The 24,626-nt window shown below is 42.7% G+C and overlaps 3 protein-coding genes across 3 annotated transcripts; all 3 read right to left on the reverse strand.

Moving 5' to 3' along the window:
• Positions 1-3: 3 nt before the first annotated feature.
• LOC104466265 (vascular non-inflammatory molecule 3-like) lies at positions 4-5,642 on the reverse strand (the record flags this gene model as incomplete). The annotated part of the gene is made up of 7 exons (XM_010079628.1): positions 5,425-5,642; positions 5,193-5,323; positions 3,935-4,127; positions 3,063-3,354; positions 1,695-2,068; positions 1,357-1,527; positions 4-50 (listed from the first exon to the last, which is right to left on the reverse strand). Coding segments are annotated over exons 1-7 (1,421 nt in total), but the record flags the coding sequence as incomplete, so codon positions are not given.
• A 4,065-nt stretch (positions 5,643-9,707) lies between these two features.
• VNN1 (vanin 1) lies at positions 9,708-16,768 on the reverse strand. The gene is made up of 7 exons (XM_010079625.1): positions 16,556-16,768; positions 16,324-16,454; positions 14,314-14,506; positions 13,043-13,334; positions 11,963-12,336; positions 10,059-10,229; positions 9,708-9,809 (listed from the first exon to the last, which is right to left on the reverse strand). Exons 1-7 carry the CDS (start codon positions 16,766-16,768, stop codon positions 9,708-9,710), a joined length of 1,476 nt encoding a protein of 491 aa, XP_010077927.1.
• Positions 16,769-19,997: 3,229 nt separating this feature from the next.
• Positions 19,998-23,735, reverse strand: LOC104466266 (vascular non-inflammatory molecule 3-like). The gene is given in 10 exon segments (XM_010079629.1): positions 19,998-20,102; positions 20,485-20,655; positions 21,543-21,702; positions 21,704-21,911; positions 22,958-23,086; positions 23,089-23,115; positions 23,118-23,133; positions 23,232-23,352; positions 23,354-23,451; positions 23,673-23,735. Coding segments are annotated over 10 exon segments (1,098 nt in total).
• Between the last annotated feature and the right edge of the window lie 891 nt (positions 23,736-24,626).

A 24,626-nucleotide genomic window follows, 5' to 3' on the forward strand; every position in this document is an offset into this window, starting at 1 on the left:
AGCGGTTTCGATGTGCCATGCTTACTTTCCAAACGTCCGTCACATAGCACCTAGTTGAAAAGAGAAAGAATTATACTAATAGTCCACTAACACAGCAGCAATATTGCATGGTACAGAAAGAGTAGGCCTTAGATGTTTAATATTTTGATGCAGCAGCTATAAAAAACAATGATGAGAAGAAACCAGAATTCCCTCTGTCTCTGCCATATCTTCCCTCTGGCTCTGCCATAGCCTTCCCGCATTTCCTTGGACCTTAAGGTCTTCAAAACTTCCTCCAGCTCCATCTTTGGAAAAAAAAGATAATTTTCTCCACCTCATGAGAAGATGATAGTGAGAATAATTGACTTGTTAGGTTCTCATTAGTTACTCATATGTGGTGACAAAGGTTATATACATATGTAGGAAAGAAATTTGAAATCTTTTTTGATTTGTAGACCCCAAAACAATTTCCAGGTGGAAGTAGAGAATTTTAAGCTACTGGCACATATTGCTTTCCTTAGTTACCTTTTACAAATAAATTTGAAATCACTGTTGTTCATAGACTGTGAACACCTGCAACCTTTTAAGAGCCTTTGTGAGAAACAATAAGCATGTATTTGTTAAGAAAATATATTTTTAAATTAGACAATGATCATAGTTTAGCATACCAATAAATTCTTTGATGTGTACATTTTTACAGAAGTCCCATTCAAAACAAATATGCATGGCAAGCAATGCTTTTTGATTCTCTACCAAGTAAAAAAATCACCCTTGTTTCCCCTAAAACTAAGTTTTTCACTGTCTTCATTGTCTCTTGTAAGCTATTATATACCTCTTCCAAATCAATTAAGATTTCATCTAGCCTCTTACATACAAATAATCTAAGCTTTATGAATGAAAGCATGTTTTGGCAAAAATATATGTGATGTCTCAAATAAAAAAAACAAACCCTATAAAACCCTCAAAAATCCCTTTAAAAATTTTTAACTGCATAGGATCTGTGCTCTTATGCATGCTACTCATTAGTAATTTTTCTTCCTTGGACAATTTCTCAGAGTATTTTATTTCTTTGTCTCCTGAAATGCCCATCAGCAGAAACCCGTAGAAAACAGCTGCTTGAAAGCTGCCATTTTAGATTTGGGACCTGAAGTGGTAAGGCATATTTGCTAAAGAAAACACTGAAGAGATTCTTGGCCTTAGCATTTCTATGTTCTCATCAGTAAGGATTAATTCAGTCCATCCATTTAAATTTCCTCTTGAGTTACGGCCCACAGAACCAAAGAAAATGGTTCTTGAATGGGACTTTGCTGCCATATCTGTTTTCAGCACCACAGCCTGGAAAACCTTGCATCAAACAGCTCCAGGGTGTCCCATTACCTCAAACTCCCCGGGGGCCAGCTGCACCCCGCTGTACAAGACTTCTGGAAAGACGTAGTTGGTGCCAAACGTGCCGCTGAGGGAGAACATCTCGAACTTGGTCTGAGCCATCTCCACCGGCTGACCGCATGTGTTCAGGTCTGTGCTCTTGCACTTGAGCAACGTGCATATCTGCAGGGAGGAGGATACAGAAAAGCAAAACACTGATAAGCTTTCAACAGTAAAGAGCTGTATTTGATAGCAAGAAAAGTTCTCATGATGCAGGAACGGACAAGTGTTTTGGGATGGTTCGGATGCAGGCTTATACAACCCACACTCACCCCTTCAAAACCAATTACCTGCCAATGGTATTTTATGAGAGAACCGTGAAGCCCATCAAATGCACCCAGGACATAAACTTCATCTTTGCTCTTGTTTGACATCTGGTAGACCAAATGACAGCAGAGGTCTCCTTGGCAAACTGTGAAATTTCCAGCTTTGTGCCTGAGTTCACTGAAAGTGAATATATCCCGCCGGACAGCTCCCGAAAAAGTGTCATTTTCTCCCGGAAAATTCTTGATGCTTGTGGCATATGAGCTCCAGTTGACAGCAGGAGGGTAGGTGGGGGAAAGACGGGGACATGCACTCAGGTTCGCTATCAGGAGATGTCCCTCCTCTGTCACGCTGTCGTAATGGTAGGCGGCAGGTCCCTCCGGCGTGAACAGCCCGCTGCCTGCCAAGGACACCCACAAGCCCTCTGTCAGCTGGCACCCCAGAGCACAGTTTGGCAGGGGGGCCAGCCACCCCCCATGCCACACCAGTGAACTTTTTCAGTGATGTTATTTTCAGTCAACATGTTATGGAGAATTTTGCAGGAATTTTGAAGCCCAGAACTGCTAAAATACCCATCACAGTGTAAAAACACGAACTAAACTTCACAGGTTTTGGGCTTTGCTGGATCTTGAATCTGAGCCCTAAATGGCAATTTGACACATGACCATCCCTTTTTTTTAAGAACTTAGGTTAATTTAAACATAAATCAAAGCTCTAAGAGTGGCTTATTTGCCGAAGAAGGAAACCATGGGGTTAATTACATTTCACAGAAGGAAACCCAGGGCTGTGGCGTAAACTCAGCTCAGTCTGTTTAGGACAAGCAAAAATGATCCTTTGTGGCTTTCACTTCTGCTATGGGGAAGAGTTACAGAAGCATCTACAGCAACACTTTCTCAGTTTTCAGAAAAAGAAATTGGCAGTAAATAACTATTCAGATCAAACCAACATATAAATATCTCTAATTCTTCATCAGCAACAAAAACCTGAAATATTTTAGTCAGTATACAACAGGAATCTTCCTTTTGGTTTTGGGTTATTAAGTTCTGTTTAAAGCATTTTTTCCTCCTTTTAACTTATGATATAATTTTAAATAAAAAAAATACTGCTTCTAAATGAGAGACTGAAAATTTAAGTGACGCTATGCTATTTTTGAAAGAAAATTTCAGTTTTCAAATACCAAAAATTTAATATCATGCACTTTCTAATTTTACCTCTCCCAGGAAATTTAACATTTCCTTGCCTGAAGGTGTTACTACATTTAACGCAACATCAAGAATATTTTTAGCCTGACTGAAAGACTATTTTCCTGAGACTTCATTATTTGTAAAACATTTTTGCCTGCTTCTGAATCTGGTACTCTGAAGACAGTTTCCTTTTTCCCAAATGCAACTCACCTGTCATTGCAAAGCTGGTGTTGTGAGTATTTGCTGAAAGCAAGTTGACACCCATGCCCATAGCCCAGGCAGAGTGGAACTCCACCGCAGTCAGAAACGGCAGGACGTTCATCCAAGCCGTCGGGAAGAGCACGGTGTCCACCTGCAACTCGCTCACCAGAACCACGGCAGGCTCACGAAAAAGGATGTCAAAGCAAGTGAAAATGCCAAACTTCCCAAAGGGGGTCTCAAAGGTAACAGCTTCTGGCTCTTTTGGGTAATCAAACTGAGTTTCTCTTCTAAATAGGTTGTACTGCAGGTAAAGAAAATATCACATTAGAAACTAAAAATAAAGCAAGATTATGAGCAGCTGCTTTTGCATCAGAGATAGGCTTTCAGGCACAGCTGGGGTTTCAGATACCTGAGCTGGCTGGCACATCCATCCAGCCAACCCTCTCCCCCTGTGAAACAAGGTGGATGATTGCCTCCTGGAAGCAATGCCCAGCCAATGTTAACTGCTAAACCCTGCCAAAACGTCACCTGCAAAAATGCTATCTGGCTTAGCTAAAACTGTGCCAAGGACCAGCTAATGTTTACTGAGTATGGAAAACTGTCACCGCTTCTTTCCCATTCAGTATCATAAATGTAGCCCTTAGGTGTTTGGTATCTGTCATGTGCTCTGCAGCTGCCATGCTCCTGGGAATAACGCCTGATTGATCAAGCCCTTGTTTGCTTTTCCTTCTGGCCATAAGATCCTTGTATTGGATCATCCTGGATTGGTTGTCACTGTACAATTATGTAAAATTATTGCATAAACCAGGTAAAATTGGTGCCAGAGAGATGAAATGTATACTGATAATCAATGACAGGATGATGGTGAAGTGCCCTCTTACCTTGTGATAACGAGCCACTAGTTTCCCCTCTGGGTCAAAGACGACATCAGTGTTGTACTGATAGCGACCATCACTGGGGCAGCTGGGATCACTGGAGTTGCATGGCTTCTTGTCCCCGATGTTTGCAACCACATAGATGGAGTTATTCCTGGCCATGCAGCTGAGTCGTTCCTGCACTGGAGCACGAGCAAATCTAATGTATTTTTGGTGAAAGAAAAAACAAAAAAAAAAATCAAAAAAGTTTAAGTTCAAATGTGAAAGAAATGCATTCAAAATTCCTGTTCCACTAACTGTATATCCCCAGGTGCAGTAAAGGTATAGATCAAATCATGGTTTCTGTTCATTTTCTTTTCTGTTCATAGCATAGTTTTAAATTGCTGGTCCCATTTAGCTTTAAAAGATGGTCTCCCTATGCTTTTCTTTCCTGTACCCCTAACAAGACTAAGTTGTTATTTTCTGTGAGGATATAATTTGCAGCTCACACACATACAAAGATATGAACTGCTTCAGAAAATAAGGGAGTAAAAAAAAATAGTATACCGATATAAACTTAAAATAAATTTTCAGATAGATCTAAGTCTCAATATCTAAAGACCATTTTACCCTTTTTTAAGACTCTTGACTCTGTTTAAGGCAAATGTCCATAAGCCTTTAGTAAAAAGTGGCCAGAACATTTAGAGAGCTGAGGGCTCCTGAAGTCTAGCTTCATAAAGCCTCAGAACAGAAAAATAAAAAGAGCTTAGCTTAGAAAAGAACTTAGTCCCCTTGGTGTCCCCTGCTAGCACACAAGCCGAGCAGCACTGTGTAACACAGCAGGCTGTGCGGGCAGCTGAATTTCTAAGAGGCACTTCTTTCAGATCTAGAGCTTTGTGCTATTTGATGGAGAAATCACTCAGTCACATGAGCTGAGGGCTGAGTCACCTTGTCTAATCGCTGCATCCAACATGATAATAAATTAGCTTATACTTACAGAAGATTTTCACAATTTTACGTGTTTTAAAAATAATTATTTTGCTCCAAATGTCCTTATTTTCCTCCTTTTGCAATTTTTAAAAGTGAGACTGCCTCAATGCTTTTTACCTTGCATATTCCCGTTACCATTTAATGAAGAGTTATTTTTTATGCATTTAATTTCTACAGAGCTAGGGATTTTTAATAGATAAAAAAACCCAGCAGTTCTTATGCATTAACTGAGAGCAGCTCACATCTCCATGAGGCACTAAGTTGAAACCACATAAATTACGGCAGAAGGAATCACCTTGTGGGGTCAGTGCAGGGAATCCAATTCACTGCCGGATCAGGGATATCCTCCAGGTAGGGGTAGATGTCTTCTCTCGTGAAACGCCAGCCATAAATGCCGTCTTCAGGAGTCACAATGATGTGGGCACCCTGACACAAGATCCATTAAGATTTCACTCATCAACAGAATACCAGCAGGGTCAGCAGGAGGAGAAAAAACTAATTAACAACACTCACGATACACCCAGTACCTGCTGGGCGGCTTCCTTGATGGCCCCTTCCAAGACATCCATGTTTTTGTTCATCAGGGCCAAAGCATCATCAGGAGAAACGGGCTGGTCAGTGGCATCTGGCAGGATAACTGCATGCTCATAGACAGCCGCAGTGAAGGTGTCGGAGGCAAAGGCCTGAAGGACTGCGACTGCAAACACCGCAGCGTGCAGGAGCGGCTGGGAAGGGAGCATGGCTGGTGCCTTGCAGCTCCTGAATTGGTCACGGAGAATATAAAATGGGTAGAAAGAGGAGGAGTTAAGACTAATAAGTTTTCTTTGGAAACAATACTCGACTAATCTGGGAAAGTACAGTACATTTCTGCCAACAATCAGGATATTTATTTGTGGTAAGAAGTCAAAGAAATGTTTCCAGTAATTTGATCTTGTTTCCAATTTGAAATGATATAAATAAAAGGTGAACAAAAGGCTAGGGCAGCATGTCAGAAGCAATGCTGATCTACGACGGGCTCTGTGGAAGGAGCACTTTCACACTCCATTTCTACATCTCTCTCCAGGCTTCCAAACCCATTTCAGGGTGAGCCCAGACTCCCCTGGTTAGGGCACACTACTCCATATAACTTTATTGTACATTGCTGCCATCGGTTGAAAATTCAGACAGTGCTGAAGGCCACCTGAGTGAGGGACAGCCTTCGTGCTTCAGAGTGTAGGTGATTCATCTACGCTTATGAGACACGTGGTCCTGTCATGCCTCTTGCCTTTGGCCAATGGCTTGTTATAGGTGTAGCAGGTGCCTGGAGAGTGTCATCCCTCCCAGGCTCATACTGCAATATAAACTAACCCTTGAACTGTCCTGATCTCTCTGCCTACAGATAACATACTTGTCTGTTTTGTGAGAAGGATTAAACAACACAGGATTTTTTCCACTATTTTTGTTACAAAAGGTATTTTTTGCACAGTAATCAATTTGAAATTACACAGTGCAGTTTTTTTTTCTCATAGAAAGTAATTTTTGCATAGTATTTTGGAAGCAGAATATTAGTACTATCATTTCAGGTAATTAATAAAAAACCTTTGTCAGAACCTGTGGTATGTTTGTGAGGGCAAAGGAACATAAATGGGATAATAATTTACCGCTTAGCAAGAAGCCAAGGACAATATTCTTCATCTGGACAATGTCTTCCTCTTCATTACATATTTTCACCCAAAATTCTTACTTTTGTCCTTCAGCACCAAGGCCTCCTCAGGAGAAGACCACGCTGTGCTCAGACGGCTGTGATGTAGCTGTCCAGGGCACAGGCCTCCAGAGCAGACAGCACCAAAAGCACAGCAAAGGCACCAGCTTTAGGAAGCCCCGTGACTGGAGCCTGGAAGCCACCCAAGAGGAGGACAGGGACAAGCAAAGGCAGGGGGCTTTAGAAGGGGAAGACTTGCAGAAAATCTGGGAATTCCCCAGAGCGGCAGAAAGCCAACACCAGGAGATGCAACCACCCTGCCCGGAAATTCTCACAACATCAAAGGCATCCCCCTCACCCCACTGGCAGAGAAGTCACGGAGAAGTCACCTCTGTGCTGCAGCTGAAGAAACGCAGCACCTGCCAGATCTGAAAACGATTCAGGCGTGGCATTGCTGCAGTAATGCAGCTCAAGCCAAGCCCCGGTCACAGCAGGAAAACAAGCCGGAGTTTGGGAAATCTCATCAAAGACCAGCATGGACGCATTCCCAGCTGAACTCGAGGGCGTGGGGTGCAGGGAGCGGTGCAGGAGGCAGGCGGCTGGCCCCAAGCTCAGGGCTGTGGCACAGGCACTGACTGTGCCACCCCGGCCCAGCACAGCACCAGCTCAGAGTTGCGGGGCCTTTGGGGGCTGCTCCACATCGCAGGGGGGCTGCCAGGCAGGCTATTTGTCTGAGCAAAGCCGTCAGCACACCGCTCTCTAAATAAGCTCTGGAGATCACTGGTCCCCAAAGGTCTCTGTCAGAAGAGCATGATGAATGGGAGCCACAATTTCTAAGTTTTGCCTGTTGCAACCTTTCTTACATCTACAGATCACTCCAGCAGAAATCCTGAAGCTAAAGCAGCACATGCAAAATAATGACCTGTATATGGTTGCCCAGGTTTCTTACCTTCTTTGGTTCTGACTCAGCTGTCAGGTAGCAAAATGCTGTTCTGCTGCACTTCCCTCGAAGAAGTTTTTATTGTTATTGGTGGTTACACAGAGCCTTGTCTTTATATAGACTGAGCTGGTGTGTGGATAATGAGTAGACTTGCATAGGATTACTCTCTGTATGCTTGACTCACTTCACGCAATAACACATTTCACAACAAGAAATGTTATGCAATTCTTGTAGCAAATGGAATTTAGTGCCATGATGGCTTGTAGCTGTCTTCTATAGGAAAATACTCAACATACAAATGTACCTAAACCAAACCACAATGGCCTTGAACCAAAGCCTGAACTCAAGATAATCACCAAATTCAGGATTGGGGTCATATACTACTTGCACACACTTCCCACAGCCAGAGGACTGGTGTCAACAGTGAACAAACCTGAAGGAGCCATCTCTCAGCTCTGAGTCTGGCCATGCCCTGCTGAATCCCTTCTGTGTTGCAACATGAGGTCCTCTTGCATGCCATTGCCTCCCTTAAATCCAGATCTATTCCCTGGGAGAGAGTTGCAGTATCACCCACCTGGTTCCTGTTGCACAAATACAGGGTCTGCACTGAGTTTGTACCTGGGAATGAGGATGATGCTGGATAATGCCTTGCTGGATTGAGATCAGTCTGTGGTCAGATGGTTACTGACTCCAACAGTGAAAAAGGCTTTAAGAGAGCATGGTTCTAGCAGCAGCAATGTTGAGCTTCCATGAGTCAGAGCACATCGTCTCAGGCTTTTGATAAGCATGTTATTATGTTAGACATGACACTATGCCATGCCACGTGTGCTTATCTATTTACATTTGAAAACAGAAAAAGCCATATGATGCACAGCAGTGATAACATCCTCCCAGCATCTCACCAGCTCCAAGACAGAAGGACATAGTTCTGAGGACCTTGTGAGCACCATGCTGAGACCAGGAGTGGTGCCAGTGTGGGGAAAAGGAAGGAGAAATTAGACTAATAGGGGTCTCTGAGACTCTTAAAGACACAGCCAGAGAACGTGCACATCGTTATACACTGATATGCTGAAGGAAGGTCATTAGGGTCCAGCAGCAGCAACCAAGCACAGGTCACTGAGGGAGAAGAGGCAGCAAAGATGTGAACAGTACCTTCTCACCAGGAGTAGCTGGTCTTAAGTAGAAATCTAAATCCCCTAATCCCTACAGCAAATTAATCTGCAAGGCAGAACTACTCAGCGTTATCATGAAGGAGCAAAGAACAAGGCTTATTTCACATATGTTGGTGTTATACAACCAGAAAGAAATAGAGACGATGGGAGGGAGGAGCTGCTAACAATACCAGGTCACTCAGTGACCTTTTTACTGAGTGCAAACAGTTCCAGCACTGAAAATCATCCAGGGCAGCCAGCGGGTGTTGACAAGCTGTTTTTCAGAACTGGCAAGCAGAATACTTTGAGGCTTCCGTTCCAAGTTTTGATTAAACATAAATTTCAAAAAAAAATGATGATTCGTGTTGACTTCTGACCAAGAAGCAGTGGCAGGTTTTGTTTCAGGGTTGGCTTTTTGATTGGAGTCCTTGCTGAGCCTCCATGATGCACTATTTTGTGCTGCCATGTGCCACAGGATGTGCATCAATGGCATAAAACCAAAGCAACACAAATAGGAAAAAAAAATGTATAAGGGGGCTAAAAGAGCAGACTTGCATTGGTCAGCAAAAGTAGCTGTAGATCAGAGACAAAGCATTATTGAGCTTTTTTGTATAGAGGTGACATAAATCACATCTTTCACTGTTTTCTTTACTGATCTCATAATAATCTGCAATTATAAAATATGCAATGATGTTTTAATAAGAATGTATCCTCTGGACCACAATACAGGTTTTCTGAGGGCTAGAAAAATAAAAATCTATAAAACAGAGAGAGAAACACAATGGCTGTTTTGCACTAATAAAAGACTAATAATCTTATGACAAAGAAACAGATACTTATCAATAAATGGTAGCAATAAAATAATATTGCTGCATTATTACTAAACAAAGCACATTGATAAGAAGTTTGTGCAACTGGAAATAAGAAACATAATTGTGATTGTTGTAGCAGAGGATGCTGTATCTAATTTGGACATAAGATTAATAGTATACAGCTTCAGTTATGGCGATATCATGGGAAGGCTGGTGGTTGTGGGTCTTATTTCAGATGATCCTTTTCATACCACCGTCCAAAAAGTGTCACAGTGACGACAGGTTTTGTTGGTCTGACCTTATTTATCAAGCGCCCATCATTCAATACCTGATTCAAAAAAGTAAGAGAAGGACATTATTAGAAGAGTGTCCATATGAACATGCTAAGACCTTAGAAAGATGTGACAAAACAGGAAGAAGGTAAGTCAGATCTTATCTCTTACTGAAACCAGTGACTTCATTAAGAGGTATTTAATAGATCTGATTATTCACTATAAGCAAGTTGCCTTTGGCTATTTTGAGACAGTTTATTCCATTCCTGTCCCCAGAGAACCTAGCATGACACAGCTCCCATTACCTCAAACTCCCCGGGGGCCAGCTGCACCCCGCTGTACAAGACTTCTGGAAAGACGTAGTTGGTGCCAAACGTGCCGCTGAGGGAGAACATCTCAAACTTGGTCTGAGCCATCTCCACCGGCTGCCCGCATGTGTTCAGGTCTGTGCTCTTGCACTTGAGCAGCGTGCATATCTGCAGGGAGGAGAAGAAAACAACATATTTATCAAGACAGAAACACTCTGGTAGGAAAGCCTTGTGTCATCAAAGCTAGTGAGTATTGGAGCAGGTGACCGTCACAGGATGTCTTTCATAATCTTTAATAAATCTTTTTTAGTTGTAGCTTATTTTTTCACCCCTTGATCTGATTGGGGATATTCCAGACCTGCATTGCCTTAGTAGTTAGAAGTAACCTGTTTCTGATGTAAATGCTATCAGAGCACCTTGTGTCATCACTGAAGTCCAGTCCTGTCACTTCCACTAATTCTTTCAATTGCCAGTTCTCTGGTTTGAAGGTCTCTTTCCCACATGTCTTAGTAAGATGAGTTTGTGAAGGGAAATTTTAGGCAAATTAAACAAAGACATCCTCATGGATATGTTATGCAACTGTACACACAGGTCCTCTTACTGGTATTTGTACATGTTGCTAATGACAATTCATCAGATGGCTTGCTAGTACATGGGAAATCTGAATTTGATGTTCTCCGTCGAAGTCCTAGTGAATATATGTCAAGGTGACGTAGTTAGGATCCTCTGTTACAGTTTTGTGTTAGCAGTTGCAGCATACAGAGGAAAGTAGGAATGGCAATGTTTTCCTTTTGTCTTTGGAGTTAATCGTCCAGCTGATAAATGTTTGTGAACCTCATGAAGAATTACGAAATAGGGCTAGCACTCCTGTGAAGATTCAAAGGATGTTGGCTGGTTTTGCTGACAGGCAATGAAGGCGTTTTTCTATTTGTGTCAGATATTGGGGGTAGAAGAAGCGTATTTGCAAACATCAGAAGTATTATTCATTAGCAAATATGCTGTGTTGAAATGCAAACAAGAAGAGAAAAAAATAACAAAATTATCTCAGTATGGTCTGAAGAAAAGAAAAAAATACTGTGGGAAAAAGGAAAAGTAGAAATTCCTGTCTTTAGAAAATTCAGTACTGGTAGAGAGCATCTGGCAGCTTCCACAATCACTGAAATAAATTTTACAAGCAAGCTCACCAAGAACTGGATTTATTCCAGCTAACTTCTTAAATGTATTAGATGAGCTGTTTGCTGGCTAAGACATTGCCTCCATATCCTGGAGTCTGTACCGGCTGATATGCAGAGGCCATGCTGACAGACAGAAGTAACTAACAAAAAAAGAATAATCTGCTGACACAATAACTTAATTATGAAGGCAAAGAAGTTTTTCTAATATGGCTTTAAGCAAATTCAGCCAGGATATAATTCACTGTCTTCCCAAAAATCTTAAAAGATGAGATTAAAAGAGAGGAAGAGTGGAAATTTCCACTGAAAGTCTCATGCCATTTCAGTAAACTTCAATGCTATGATTTGAGTAATGACAAAAAATTAACATCTCTGTGACTCTAATGAGCATCTCAGAAAGATAGACATGATCAACTGATTTTTTAACAGCAACTGTTTGATGAAGATTACAGAGGAGATTCAGAACACTTACTGCAGATAGTCACAAAAGAGGACCTAAATTTAGCCAATATTGCATGCCTAAAAAAATAGTGAGTGCACTCTGGGAACTTAAAAGAGATACAGAGACACCTCCACTGTATTTGTCAGATTTAACAACTTGGGCTTGGAAGTTTTAACAACTACTTTCCATTGCTAATAAATAGGACACCAGGACTCCAGCTGAAAGTTTCCTCCTGTAAAGAAGTTTTGTAAAATAAGTACCATTCCTCCCAGCCAAAGAATCATTACCTGAAGATAGTATTGTCCTTCAACAACATGAAGCCCATCAAAAGCACCCAGCACATAAACTTCATCTTCTTTTTTCCCTGCCATCTTGTAGCTCAAGTGACAGCAAAGATCTTTCTGGCAAACAGTGAGATTCCCCTCAGGCTCAGTGAGCTCAGTGAAAGTGAACGGGTCGTAGAAGATGAGTCCTCCAAATTCATGGTCATTCAGTGAGAAACTTTCAACACTCAAAGCATATGAGCTCCAGTTAACAGCAGGCAGGGAGGCAGGAGAAAGGCGAGGGTGTGAATCTAGTTTAGCAACAAGGAGGCGACCTTCCTCAGTTTTCATATTGTAGTAGTATGTTCTGGCTCCATCTGGTGCATAAATACCACTCCCTGAGGAGAGCACAATAGTCAGTCCAAAAAGAATAAAAAATTTCATGTTCTCCTTTTAATTGTCCCTACTGCTAGCTTATCCACTATTTTATAAATATTACTGAAATTTTAGTCTCACCAAAAGTGACCATTAACAATTCAGTACATAGAGCTCATGCTTTGGCAAACAGCATTTGTTTCCCTGGGTGAGGTCTGCTCAGTGTAGCCAAAGACGGAGGATGTTATGTTATGTTATGGTTGTGTTTATAGCCTCCCCAGCTCTCTCTCTGTTTCTGACACTTTTCCACAACTGTGTTAAATGCAGCTACAAATGAGTCTTTCATTTGGCCAGAATAAATGGAGCCATGTATGTGGTTTACAAGTATATTTACAGTTCGGCATTCAATCACAGACTCAGAGGTGGCGAGAAGAGCCTAAGTTTCAGAAGTTTCTACTAAGGTAGAAGGGCCAGTAATTTACTACCTGTTTAGAGGCATTAAAAGAAAGAAAGGAAAATCCTAAGAAGGCAGGGAGAAGAAAAGAAAACACCATAAGTTTTGCTGTGGTGGCACCAGTAGGGACAGGATTTGTCAGGTTTAAAATTTGGTGACTAGACTCTTCACCTTCTAGGTAAATACATTATATTCCTCTTCAAAATCACCTTGCGGAACAGGGAATAAATATTCATTGTTACAAAAATTTTTCAGACAGAGTGAGAATCAATTACCTGTCATAGACATGGTGGTGTAGTGTGTATTGGCAGCTAGGAAGTTGACACCCATGCCCATAGCCCAGGCAGAGTGGAACTCCACCGCAGTCAGAAACGGCAGGACGTTCATCCAAGCCGTCGGGAAGAGCACAGTGTCCACCTGCAACTCGCTCACCAGAACCACGGCAGGCTCATGGAAAAGGACATCGAAGCAAGTGAAAATGCCAAACTTCCCAAAGGGGGTCTCAAAGGTGACAGCTTCTGGCTCTTTTGGGTAATTAAACTGACTTTCTGACATAAAGAGATTATACTGTAAGGGAAGGAAAAAAGAGAAACTTGTAGAAGGTGCTTACTGCAATACCCTGGAGTTATTCTCTAAAACTCTTTGGAATGACTAGAGAAGTTTTTTGACCTGTGTTTGAAGATGAAAAGAGTCCTTTAATCTCCACGTGGCCTGGACAACAAATGTGCACCAAGCCAGAGGAGAGTTCAGTTCACTGACCTTGTAACTCATCAGCTGGGCTGTGCCAGGCTGGCACACGGGGAACCAGACTTGCATCAGCAGCATCCAGCTCACCCAGTTTGCTCACAAAGAAATATTTTGGCATTATCTCTGAAGAACCAGGTGAAATAGTGGGCCCAAAGTGCATTAAATAAGCAACTGACTTCAGTCGAGCCATATTGGCATATCTGGCACATGACCCCCAAACAAATTCAATGAACCTTGCAGGTAGGCACATAAAACTGAAAGGAGATACTTTAATTGAGTGCAATTGTTTCAATGTCCTCATCTATTTTTACACTCAGCTTAGGTCCATGGTCTTGTCCAGATAATTGCCGTTATACAAAAACTGTGCTGAAACATCATCAGAAAAAAAAACAATAGGAAAGGGCCTGTCTTCCTCAAATCAGACTACTCATCTAAGATGAGATGCAGGTGAACATTTTAAAATCCTGGAACGCAAAGGGGTAGTCTGGTGCAAACCTGGCACTGAAAACTAAAGCTGCTTAAGCAGCAGGATTTCCAGTAATAGCGAATTAACAAACTGAGGAAGTCAACCAAAACCATATGCCACTAAATTGGACCTGAGCAACCATTTTTCATTCTAGTCTGTTTTGAGACACATGGCAGCAAATGCAAATTCGGAATCAACACTTCACAGCAAGAGAGAGATCCTTTCAAATTATAAACAGAAGAAAAAATCTTTCATTGGACAATGACTGGTATTTAATTCTCCTGCCAAATTAAGACATTTTGGAAGTAGTGGAAAAACAGCTCTTGACTCTACCTTGTGATAACGAGCCACTAGTTTCCCCTCTGGGTCAAAGACGACATCAGTGTTGTACTGATAGCGACCATCACTGGGGCAGCTGGGATCACTGGAGTTGCATGGCTTCTTGTCCCCGATGTTTGCAACCACATAGATGGAGTTATTCCTGGCCATGCAGCTGAGTCGTTCCTGCACTGGAGCACGAGCAAATCTAAAGTATTTTAGGGAAAAGAAGAAAAAAAACAACACCTAACTAACAACAACTGTGCTGTCAGTGGTGTCCATCAATGGAGTTCTGAAGGCATGCCGGCAGCTCCTCTGATCCCACAGTCAAGGCAGGCCAGGCAGACATGCAGGGTTGCTGCAGCACTCCCTTGGGTTGCTTCCCACTCCATGGGGCAGATCCTGGAGCCCTCCCATCGGCACCTGGAGGGACATGCTGCCCCTGGGCTGCCTCCCAGCACCCCTTGGCACCCAGAATATGCTCTGCAGCAAGCAGATAAATCTAGGGCTGGGAAAAGGCAGGAGAGGAATGGTTGGGCAGAGGAAGAGAGTAACTTGGTGTCACACAGGAGAATATCTTAGCAACTGGTGTTGCAGTACCTAAGGACCGCAGCTCTGGGCCCTCGACACACAAAGCAGAGTCAAGCTATGGAATAGTGCAGCTGATGCGGTCAAGGCAATTCATCTCCTCCCATGGACAGGAGCACATACTCCTCTAGCCATGGCACGAACAGCAGTGGGATATTCATTTCAAGATGTGACAGGCCATGTGCCATAAACTGGCAGCACCTCTGAAGCACCCATACTGGGCCAGAAAGGGAGCAGACTCTGTAGGGTGGCAATGCATATGGCTTTCCAAGGTGTGCATGGGCCACACAGGAGGACCATTATGCAAGGTACATATACAGCACCAAGGAACAGGGCATGGCAGACTGTGATGGCAGGCATTATATTCCCACAAGTCACTAATGAAAACCATGATTTAGAACAGTGAAGAGACACACAGATCACCTTCACAAAAACTAACTATGCAAAGAACTGGAATAAAGACCTGCTTAGACACACTGACACCCAACACCCCACATTCACTGAAAGACTGTATATTTTAGCTACTTATGTCTCAGTGAAAAGTTGCACATCCTGCACTTCTCTCCATTATGAATCTTCCTCTCGGGACCATTCAGGAATTTCATCCTCACAGATGTAGTAACATGCTCTAAGCACCTCATCATCGAGCAGGTGCAGAAAGCCATGGTGAAAAAGGCAAACCACAGCCATAATTCCATGACAGAGCACTTATTGCATGCTGTATGGATCTGAAGTCCAGCACTCAACTGTAGATTAGCTTGTGCCTGCTCGAACATGATGCTTGAATGACAGATCATGTTCTAGAGCACAGAGACTCTAGCAATTTGAAGTTTATCTTATCTTAATTGTGAAAAACTAAGATTAGAAGTTTCTGGGTTTGTATCAGAGGTTTGGACTTTGACTACTGACCTCATCACCTCTGTTGTTAGCTGCTCAAAAACTAGTTCTTGGCTGTTCACAAAAATGGTATGCGTGCTTTTGTTTGAAAAAGGCATTAGTAAAAAAACCAAACAAACCAACAAAATAAATTTTTAAAAAGTGTTAAGAATTTGCCATCAGTTTTATTCAAAATAGTGTGGAAAAAGCTGAAAGCAAAATGAGAAGCAGCATATTCTGGCATCAAAGCTTTTCCAAGTGCAAAAAAAAAAAAAAAAAAAAGACATTTCCTCTACATTCAGTAGCCTAAATTCTGTATATTGTTTGAATTTCTCTTTAAAGTGTATAATTCAGAAAATATATTTTTTAACAGGGTTCCCTTGTCGATTACTCATGAACATGCTATATATTTTAGCATGCAACTTACCTTCATATGCAACTTTATTTGAAAGTTACCCTCATGTCAAAAGCATTTTCAGTTCTTAGGCATTAACTGAGAGCAGCTCACATCTCCATGAAGCACTAAGTTGAAACCACATAAATTACGGCAGAAGGAATCACCTTGTGGGGTCGGTGCAGGGAATCCAATTCACTGCCGGATCAGGGATATCCTCCAGGTAGGGGTAGATGTCTTCTCTCGTGAAACGCCAGCCATAAATGCCGTCTTCAGGAGTCACAATGATGTGGGCACCCTGACACAAGATCCATTAAGATTTCACTCATCAACAGAATACCAGCAGGGTCAGCAGGAGGAGAAAAAACTAATTAACAACACTCACGATACACCCAGTACCTGCTGGGCGGCTTCCTTGATGGCCCCTTCCAAGACATCCATGTTTTTGTTCATCAGGGTCAAAGCATCATCAGGAGAAACGGGCTTTTTAGTGGCATCTGGCAGGATGACTGCATGCTCATAGACAGCCGCAGTGAAGGTGTCGGAGGCAAGGGCCTGAAGGACTGCGACTGCAAACACCGCAGCGTGCAGGAGCGGCTGGGAAGGGAGCATGGCGGGTGTCTTGCAGCTCCTAGAATGCTCTGTCATGGACAAGCAGTGCAAAAGGAGCATGCGTAGAAAAGAAGAGAGGGACAAAGTTTCACTTTGAAGGAAGGAGGTCTGTTGCTGGTCTGTTAAAGAATTACCTTGGAATCAATTGTTGCTGTTGACATATGGGAAAGTATAAAGTATAACAGTACACAGTAAGGATGTCGCAACTTAAAGAGACTAGTAAACTGGGCAATGCCAAGACTAATTGTGCCAATGTAAAAATAAGTCATTAAACACACGGCTAAAAAGACCGGTCCAATTTTATACTTTTCTCAGTCATTGATTGCAATAGACTTTTCCTATCTGTGTTGGCTCAACTCTGATACCCATATTAAAGGTGGATGTGTCACCCCTGGAGCTAGTCTTCTGTGAAGTTTGAGTGTCAAAACTTAGGGTCTTAAAAACTGCTTTCTTCTAGTGTCTTCATATTCCTATTTGTCAGTATGTGCAGTTTGCTTCCCTGAGTTTCTTCAGACCAAAGTCATTACATTAGCATCTCACTGTACACTTAACATGCCAGCAACAGAACTGTCCCTTGCATTTATCCTAGTGGCTTTGCCAGTCACTTCTGTTTAGCTGTACATCACTTTCCAACAGGCTTCCACCAGAAAATATGCCTCTGGAGGGAATGTTTTCCTTTGAATTCAGTCAGATAAGTACCTCATTGCCTGGCTGCCACTAGCCTCAAGCAGAAGAGCAGGCTAGTTCACCAGGGGCAGTGGCATGCCAGCTCCTCTGCTTACCTGTCCTGTCTCCAGGAACTTGAAGTGTATTGAGAAGCCTTCACTTTTAATCTTCAGTTCAAATACAGTTTTTGCTATGACATTTTCCATTTTTTTACTTTCTAGTAGCTGCAGTATTCTCATTTGGAAAAGGTTTTCTGACTAGTGGGAAGCAGAACAGACTGTCTCTCTTCAGCTACCACAGACTGTCATTGTAGAGCTGTCTCAGAAAAGAGAGAAATGTGGGTGAATGCAAGCACCAGAGAGTTCCCTGCAAGAGTAGTGCTGACCAAGAGTTTCAGCCATTAGCAACATTGATTTGCATCTGGTAATGTTCACCTCTAAGTACTTCCCTACATATATTACTAGCTCATTCTGGAGCCTTAAATATGAGCCTTTAAAAAGCTGCAATAGACATTTCAATGATAATTCAAGTAATGTAGCTTGGAAGCCCTTCCCCCCCTATTTTTCTTACCAAATGCAATACGGATTGAGTCACACTAGCCACAATCAGATGTAAGTCTGAAGGAGGAAGCAGTAAATACTCCCTTGTTCAGCAACAGCCAGGACAACAGTCAGCCCAAAAAGGTGATTAACCTGGCAGGGCTGAGCAGAAAAAGTTACAAGTTCAAGTCATGTTGCCAGGATTTCTGTAGTAGGGTGGGGTGGAGGCATCCCTGCCTGCCTCTGTACCAGCAGGCACCAGCGCCTACTGCTTGCAGAGCTGGGACCTCACCCAGGAACAAGGAACTAACGCCACTTCAACCAACCAACTGAACCCCCGACGGCAATGTAAGAGGAAGCTTATCCTAGAGCTCCCTCTACTTTTCACACCTCCATCCTCCCAACCCACTCTCCCCATGACTGTACTGCATTCACCCCCCTCTCTTCTGCTCCCTGAGGATGGCAGTTACCGGAAGACTTACTTTTGTGAAACAGAAGGCAATTTGATGTTCAATTAGCTCAGCTGTAGAGGTAGTCTGTCTACAGATTGTGATCCTGCTCCTTTTCTTGTGCTAAGAGAGACTGCGTGGAAGACTGCTCCTTATTTGAAGGGTTAATCTGCTTGTGGGGAAGCCTGTGTGAACGTCACACCCACAACCGCGCAATCACTGCAAAGCAGTGAGGACAGGCCAGCAGGGGTGAGGAAATCGGGAGCCACTCCTTTTAGCAACTGCACTGAGGTATGTTGCTGAGATGTAATGGGACACCGTGTCCGAGGGTGCTGATATAAATGTAGAGATACAGTACTTTTTCTCCATGAACAAGTAGAACGTTTTCCATTATTTCTGTTATATGAATTGTAAAGTGTTAAAATTTAATACATTTACAGATTAAAATCTTGTTTTTACAATGTTCACTCCGGTCAAAAACAATGTATTTTGCATCCTGTAAGTCTATTTTTTATCCCATTGGTCTTATTAAATGTGAATGATGTTTTTATTTCAAAACAAACCTGCAGAACAAACAACAGAATTAACTGCACATAGAAATCTTAGCTCCACCACGCAAAGTAATCCAGTCCACTTGCTCAGAAAGTGCAGGCTGCAGTGCCTGCACCCGCACCCATGCCAGTTCAAGCTGTTCACTAGCCCTTCCCAACATCTGCATGTACAGTCCTGACTCTCCCCTGCACCAGCATAAGCAACCATTTCACGGGAAGACAGATAGGCACTTGCAAAATTGCTCATTTTGAGAACTTTTTATATGGACCCACCTGACTGCTTAAAAAAGTTGACACAGTTACCAACAGTTTTGTAGAAAGGAGACATTCTACACTCTAAAACTGTGGCCAGAAAGATTCAAGAATACTCCTCCAACTGTAAGTTAGGGCACGGCACGATAACACATTACATTGTGCGCTTAGCTGAATAATTGTTTTTGAAGCAACAGTGTTTTGAAACTTGTTTTCTTTTTCAAAGTAAATGATAAAAGTTCAACCATCGGAGTGTCTCTGTGTGTGTGTCTGTGTGTCTGTGTGTGTGTGTGTCTGTGTCTGTGTGTCTGTGTGTGTGTGTGTGCCTGTGTGTGTGTGTCTGTGTGTCTGTGTCTGTGTCTCTGTGTCTCTGTGTGTGTCTGTGTGTGTGTGTCTGTGTGTCTGTATGTCTGTGTGTGTGTGTCTGTGTCTGCGTGTCTGTGTGTGTCTGTGTGTGTGTCTGTGTGTCTGTGTCTGTGTGTCTGTGTGTGTGTGTGTGCCTGTGTGTGTGTGTCTGTGTCTCTGTGTCTCTGTGTGTGTGTGTGTGTGTCTGTGTGTCTGTGTGTGTCAGTGTGTCTGTGTGTGTGTGTCTGTGTGTGTCTGTGTGTGTGTCTGGTGTGTCTGTGTGTGTGTGTCTGTGTGTGTGTTCAGAAATAGAAAGTCATTATAATTATGAGAATTAACATTAATTAACATTCATTAAAACTAATGCATTACAGAAACAAGCAGATGAGATCTTATAGGATCTTCAGTGAAATCATGGTAAAGCTTGTTATGTGTGTGGAAGGTCCTTTTCATACCACCTCACAAAGAGTGTTACACTCAAAACTGGCTTTGATGTAGTAGTCTGACTTATAAGAGGTCCATCACTTAGCTCCTAATTATGGAAAAGTAAAATAAATAGGACTATCAGCAAAGCAACAGTATTTCATGACATACACAAAATAATACATTCATTAATGTTACCTAGTTGAGAGATGTGGTAGGCTCACTTGGAGCTACCATGAAGTCTGAGAAAAACTACACTTCTGTCTTGAGCAAGAACTTATTCTAGGGGGTTTGGGGGGACAGGGAAGAAGGGAAACAGCAAAATGGACCTGATGTATGAGTGCAACCAGGAAAATCAAGCAGAAATAAAGCTGCCTTGATCAACCCAGTTACTGAAACAGAGGACACGGATAACTACCAGGTTGCTCCTGTGTCTTGTAATGGCTTTTTGACTGTTACAAGTCTGACAACTCAGAAGGGTATTCAATTACCTCAAACTCCCCGGGGGCCAGCTGCACCCCACTGTACAAGACTTCTGGAAAGACGTAGTTGGTGCCAAACGTGCCACTGAGGGAGAACATCTCAAACTTGGTCTGAGCCATCTCCACTGGCTGCCCACATGTGTTCAGGTCTGTGCTCTTGCACTTGAGCAGCGTGCATATCTGCAGGGAGGAGGATACAGAAAAGTAAAACACGGATAAGCTTTCAATAGTCAAGAACTGTCATGATGTCAGATGTCAGATGAAGAAATGATCCAATACATCTACACATTTATTTAGGCCAAGAGGATCCCTGGTTGGCACTTGAAACTTTATAAGAAGACAGTTCTTTGCCAGCACCACAGCAAAGCACTGTGTCTGTGTGTACACATGTGTTTATAAGTTATGTGTGCATGCATGCATCATGCATATGCATTTAGTCATAAGTGTGGACTAGTTTGTGACTAGGGAAGTTACTTCAGCTCTGTCTGAGTTTCCTGAAAAACTGAGACCATACTTATTTGCCTACTCTAATGGGAATACTCTAAATATATAGAGAAAAGATATAAAGATAAAGCATGTTAAAAAAAGCCTAACAGTGAAATTTAAAAGAATCACTACACTGACAAGCCATGTGAATAGAGAGGCTACATCTGTGTTTAGTTTCTTAATTTTGTTAGATAACTGCATATTAGACAATCACATCAGCACAGTGGTAAAAACCACTGAGCAGTGAACAACTCTGTTGTGACGAGAGCATCCCTATGAAGACTGGGAGAACTCCACAATCTTCTCTCCCTTTTGTACACATATATGGAAACCTCCTTGAAGCATTACAGCACAGAGTCAACTCAGGGTCTTCATTTTGATAATTTATAACATAATCAGAAAAGCAGGATCAACACCCCTAATGAAGTCAAAATGCATCATGAAGAAAACAAATGTTTTCATAGAGTCCTAAAAAATGCCTCCTCTTAAACCCCCTCAATCAAAAACGAGCCAAGTGCAAGTGAGCTGCAAAGAGAGTACTGCAGCCTCCCCCTGTCCAAATAAGAACAGAAAAACTTTACCTGCAAATAATACTCTCCTTCAACAACATGTAACCCATCAAAGGCACCCAGAACATAAATGTCATCTTTCTGCTTCTCTGCCATCTTGTAACTCAGATGGCAACAGAGGTCCTGCTGGCAAACAGCACGATTTCCCTCGGGTACAGTGAGCTCCGTGAAGGAGATCATGGTAAATGACCCCACTGAAATTGTGGTTGTTTGATGGAAGCTGTTCAATCTTGCTGGCACACAATTTCCAGTTAACAGCAGCAGGATAGTCAGGAGAGAGACGTGGGTGTGACCTCAGTTCTGTCACCAAAAGGTGACCATTGTCCATTTCTGTATTCTGATAATATGCTCTCGGACCGTCTGGGGCATAAATACCACTCCCTGCAAACACATAGGAGCAGAAAGCTTTTAATTTGAAAGCAAGTGTATGGGACAAGTAAGTAGTCTTCACTAATTAAACATGTGACAAATTTTATTCTAGTGTTTACCAGTTTGTTTTGAAACTAAACAAAGCCTTCAGAGACTACAATACTACCCTAATGGTTTTTGCAATCAGTGGAAAGTAGACCAAACTCTGATGTATTGTAAATGACAAGATCAGTGTGCTAATTATATGCCACTATATATGATTTAATTGGCTGAAACCATACATTCTTCATTGAGTTTAGCTGCATTAGAAATCAGTATTTTTGATTAAAATAAATGGTAACACTGTCAAGTCAAAAAAAAACCCAACTCTGTAGCTTCAGAAGGTAGCAGGTTTGTGCTTCAAAGCTCAGTGTGCTGAAACTCCAGCTTCACCTCACGTTACCTAAGTGAGGAACACAGGGGTTTTGCTGCTGTGAAGGTGAACCTTTGCACCTTCAAGCCTCCCTTCTGCTGTCAGCGTGTGGCACAGTGTTAATGTTACACCGACACATGGGCTCATCTCAGTCGTTCTGCTTCAGTTCTTGACTTTGCTGCTGTGCTCAGGTAGCCTAGGATTTGTTTGTTCCATGGTGTGTTTTGTTATCTTTCACCAAATAGTGCAGCTTCAAAAAAATGGTGCAATTTATTAAGGAAAATAATAGAATAAAAAGGCTACCACATCATTATTCCATAATACAAATTTGAAATTGCACAGTATTTCCTTTCAGTAGTAGCTGTTATTTTATTCACAAGTATTCCTAATATTCCTGTATCTTAGTCATTCTCTATATCATGCATGGAATACAGTACTGAAAGCAGATTCTGTACATTTTTGTTTGTCTTTTAAATAAATCTCAAACTTTATAGCATACTAACTAAAATAAAAAGAATTACAACAAGAAAAAATGACAGAAAAACTATGAAGGAAGTGGTCTGAAGCTATTTATGGCAACTAGATGATGTCTAACCTGCCTTCATTTCACAACAATTGTTCCAAGACACTTAGAACTATCAACAACCACTCTTAGTCATTTTTTCCATTGGACCATTCCCCCGTGAACAGCAGGGATGATACCTTCCAGGATCAGCACACGGAATCCAGTCCACCTGTGGGTCTGGGATATCCTCGAGGTAAGGGTATATTGTATGACCCAGTCATAAAGGCAATCTTCAGGGTCACAATGATATGGGCACCCTGGTACCAACATACAAACCCAAAAATCACCATTAAGAAAAAATTTAAAAACTGTCCAGTGTTCACCAAAATTAATGTCTCCAACTGTGTCATAATACCTGTCTGGCTGCTTCTTTGACGGCTGCTTCCAAAGTTGCCATATTTTTGTCCATCAGCACCAAGGCCTCCTCAGCAGAAGCCGGCACTTCAGTGTCCTCTGACAAGACCACGCTGTGCTCAGACAGCTGTGATGTAGCTGTCCAGGGCACAGGCCTCCAGAGCAGACAGCACCAAAAGCACAGCAAAGGCACCAGCTTTAGGAAGCCCCGTGACTGGAGCCTGGAAGCCACCCAAGAGGAGGACAGGGACAAGCAAAGGCAGGGGGCTTTAGAAGGGGAAGACTTGCAGAAAATCTGGGAATTCCCCAGAGCGGCAGAAAGCCAACACCAGGAGATGCAACCACCCTGCCCGGAAATTCTCACAACATCAAAGGCAGGAGAATTGCCGGCATTGAGCAATTCTGCCTCACACCACTGGCAGAGAAATCACAGAGAAGTTACCTCTGTGCTGCAGCTGAAGAAACGCAGCACCTGCCAGATCTGAAAACGATTCAGACGTGGCATTGCTGCAGTAATGCAGCTCAAGCCAAGCCCCGGTCACAGCAGGAAAACAAGCTGGAGTTTGGGAAATCTCATCAAAGACCAGCATGGACGCATTCCCAGCTGAACTCGAGGGCGTGGGGTGCAGGGAGCGGTGCAGGAGGCAGGCGGCTGGCCCCAAGCTCAGTGCCACCCCAGCTCAGGGCTGCTCCAATCTAGCTGAGTGTAGCTTGGCTATACCTGGCACAGTCCCTACTTATCCCAGCTTCACAGATTGTACAACTGTGTTAGTAATGGCAGACAGGTATTTAGACCTGCCATCGCATGAGGCAAGCACACCACGAGCCAAGGGGCTGCTGAGTTTCCCACAGGAGATTGCACTGCTCTGCTTTAACCACGTGTCCAGGATGCCAGGATAATCATGGCAGGAGAATATGCTTGTGAGTTGAACAACAAACCTGGAAACCAGAATTCCTCTCCAGGTTACTTTCTCATACATTACCTATGTGAAAAAACAGAGAGGGGAGATGCGTTGCCAGAAGACTGGAGGGATTAGTTAAGCCTGCCTAGTTTCTACTGGATTTCTGGTGAAGTTCATGCACTGCAGGACAGCTCTTTAATTTCAATGATATTTGTGCTCCTTCTGGTAATCCCAGCCGCTTCCAAGTCCTACCAGCACACACCAGTTAAGTGAACAAGTCATTCCACAAAGAGAGCTAATTCTCATGTCTACAGGTCTGCATCTTGTGCACCTTGCATCTACCTCTAGTCTTCTCAGCTCCTTCACACCTGCCCCACCATCAGCACTGTAGGGTCAGCACTTCCTAACAGGTTGAGATGTACCTTCCTGGCTTCAGTAAAGTCTAACACCTGATACAAAAGGAAAGGGAGCTATTGCCAGGATGTTCCCTTTTC

The sequence above is a fragment of the Pterocles gutturalis genome, unplaced genomic scaffold (assembly GCF_000699245.1).
Source record: "Pterocles gutturalis isolate BGI_N339 unplaced genomic scaffold, ASM69924v1 scaffold14484, whole genome shotgun sequence".
NCBI lineage: Eukaryota > Metazoa > Chordata > Aves > Pterocliformes > Pteroclidae > Pterocles > Pterocles gutturalis.

Bases quoted from the DNA above. Each gene is read 5' to 3' on its own strand.
- VNN1 (XM_010079625.1), bottom strand. From the start codon at position 16,768: ATGCTCCCTTCCCAGCCGCTCCTGCACGCTGCGGTGTTTGCAGTCGCA. The intron at 16,455-16,555 runs GTACTGGGTGTA...ATCTTGTGTCAG, and splicing joins TCAAGGAAGCCGCCCAGCAG to GGTGCCCACATCATTGTGAC. The intron at 10,230-11,962 runs GTAATGATTCTT...TCCTCCCTGCAG, and splicing joins AAGGACAATACTATCTTCAG to ATATGCACGCTGCTCAAGTG.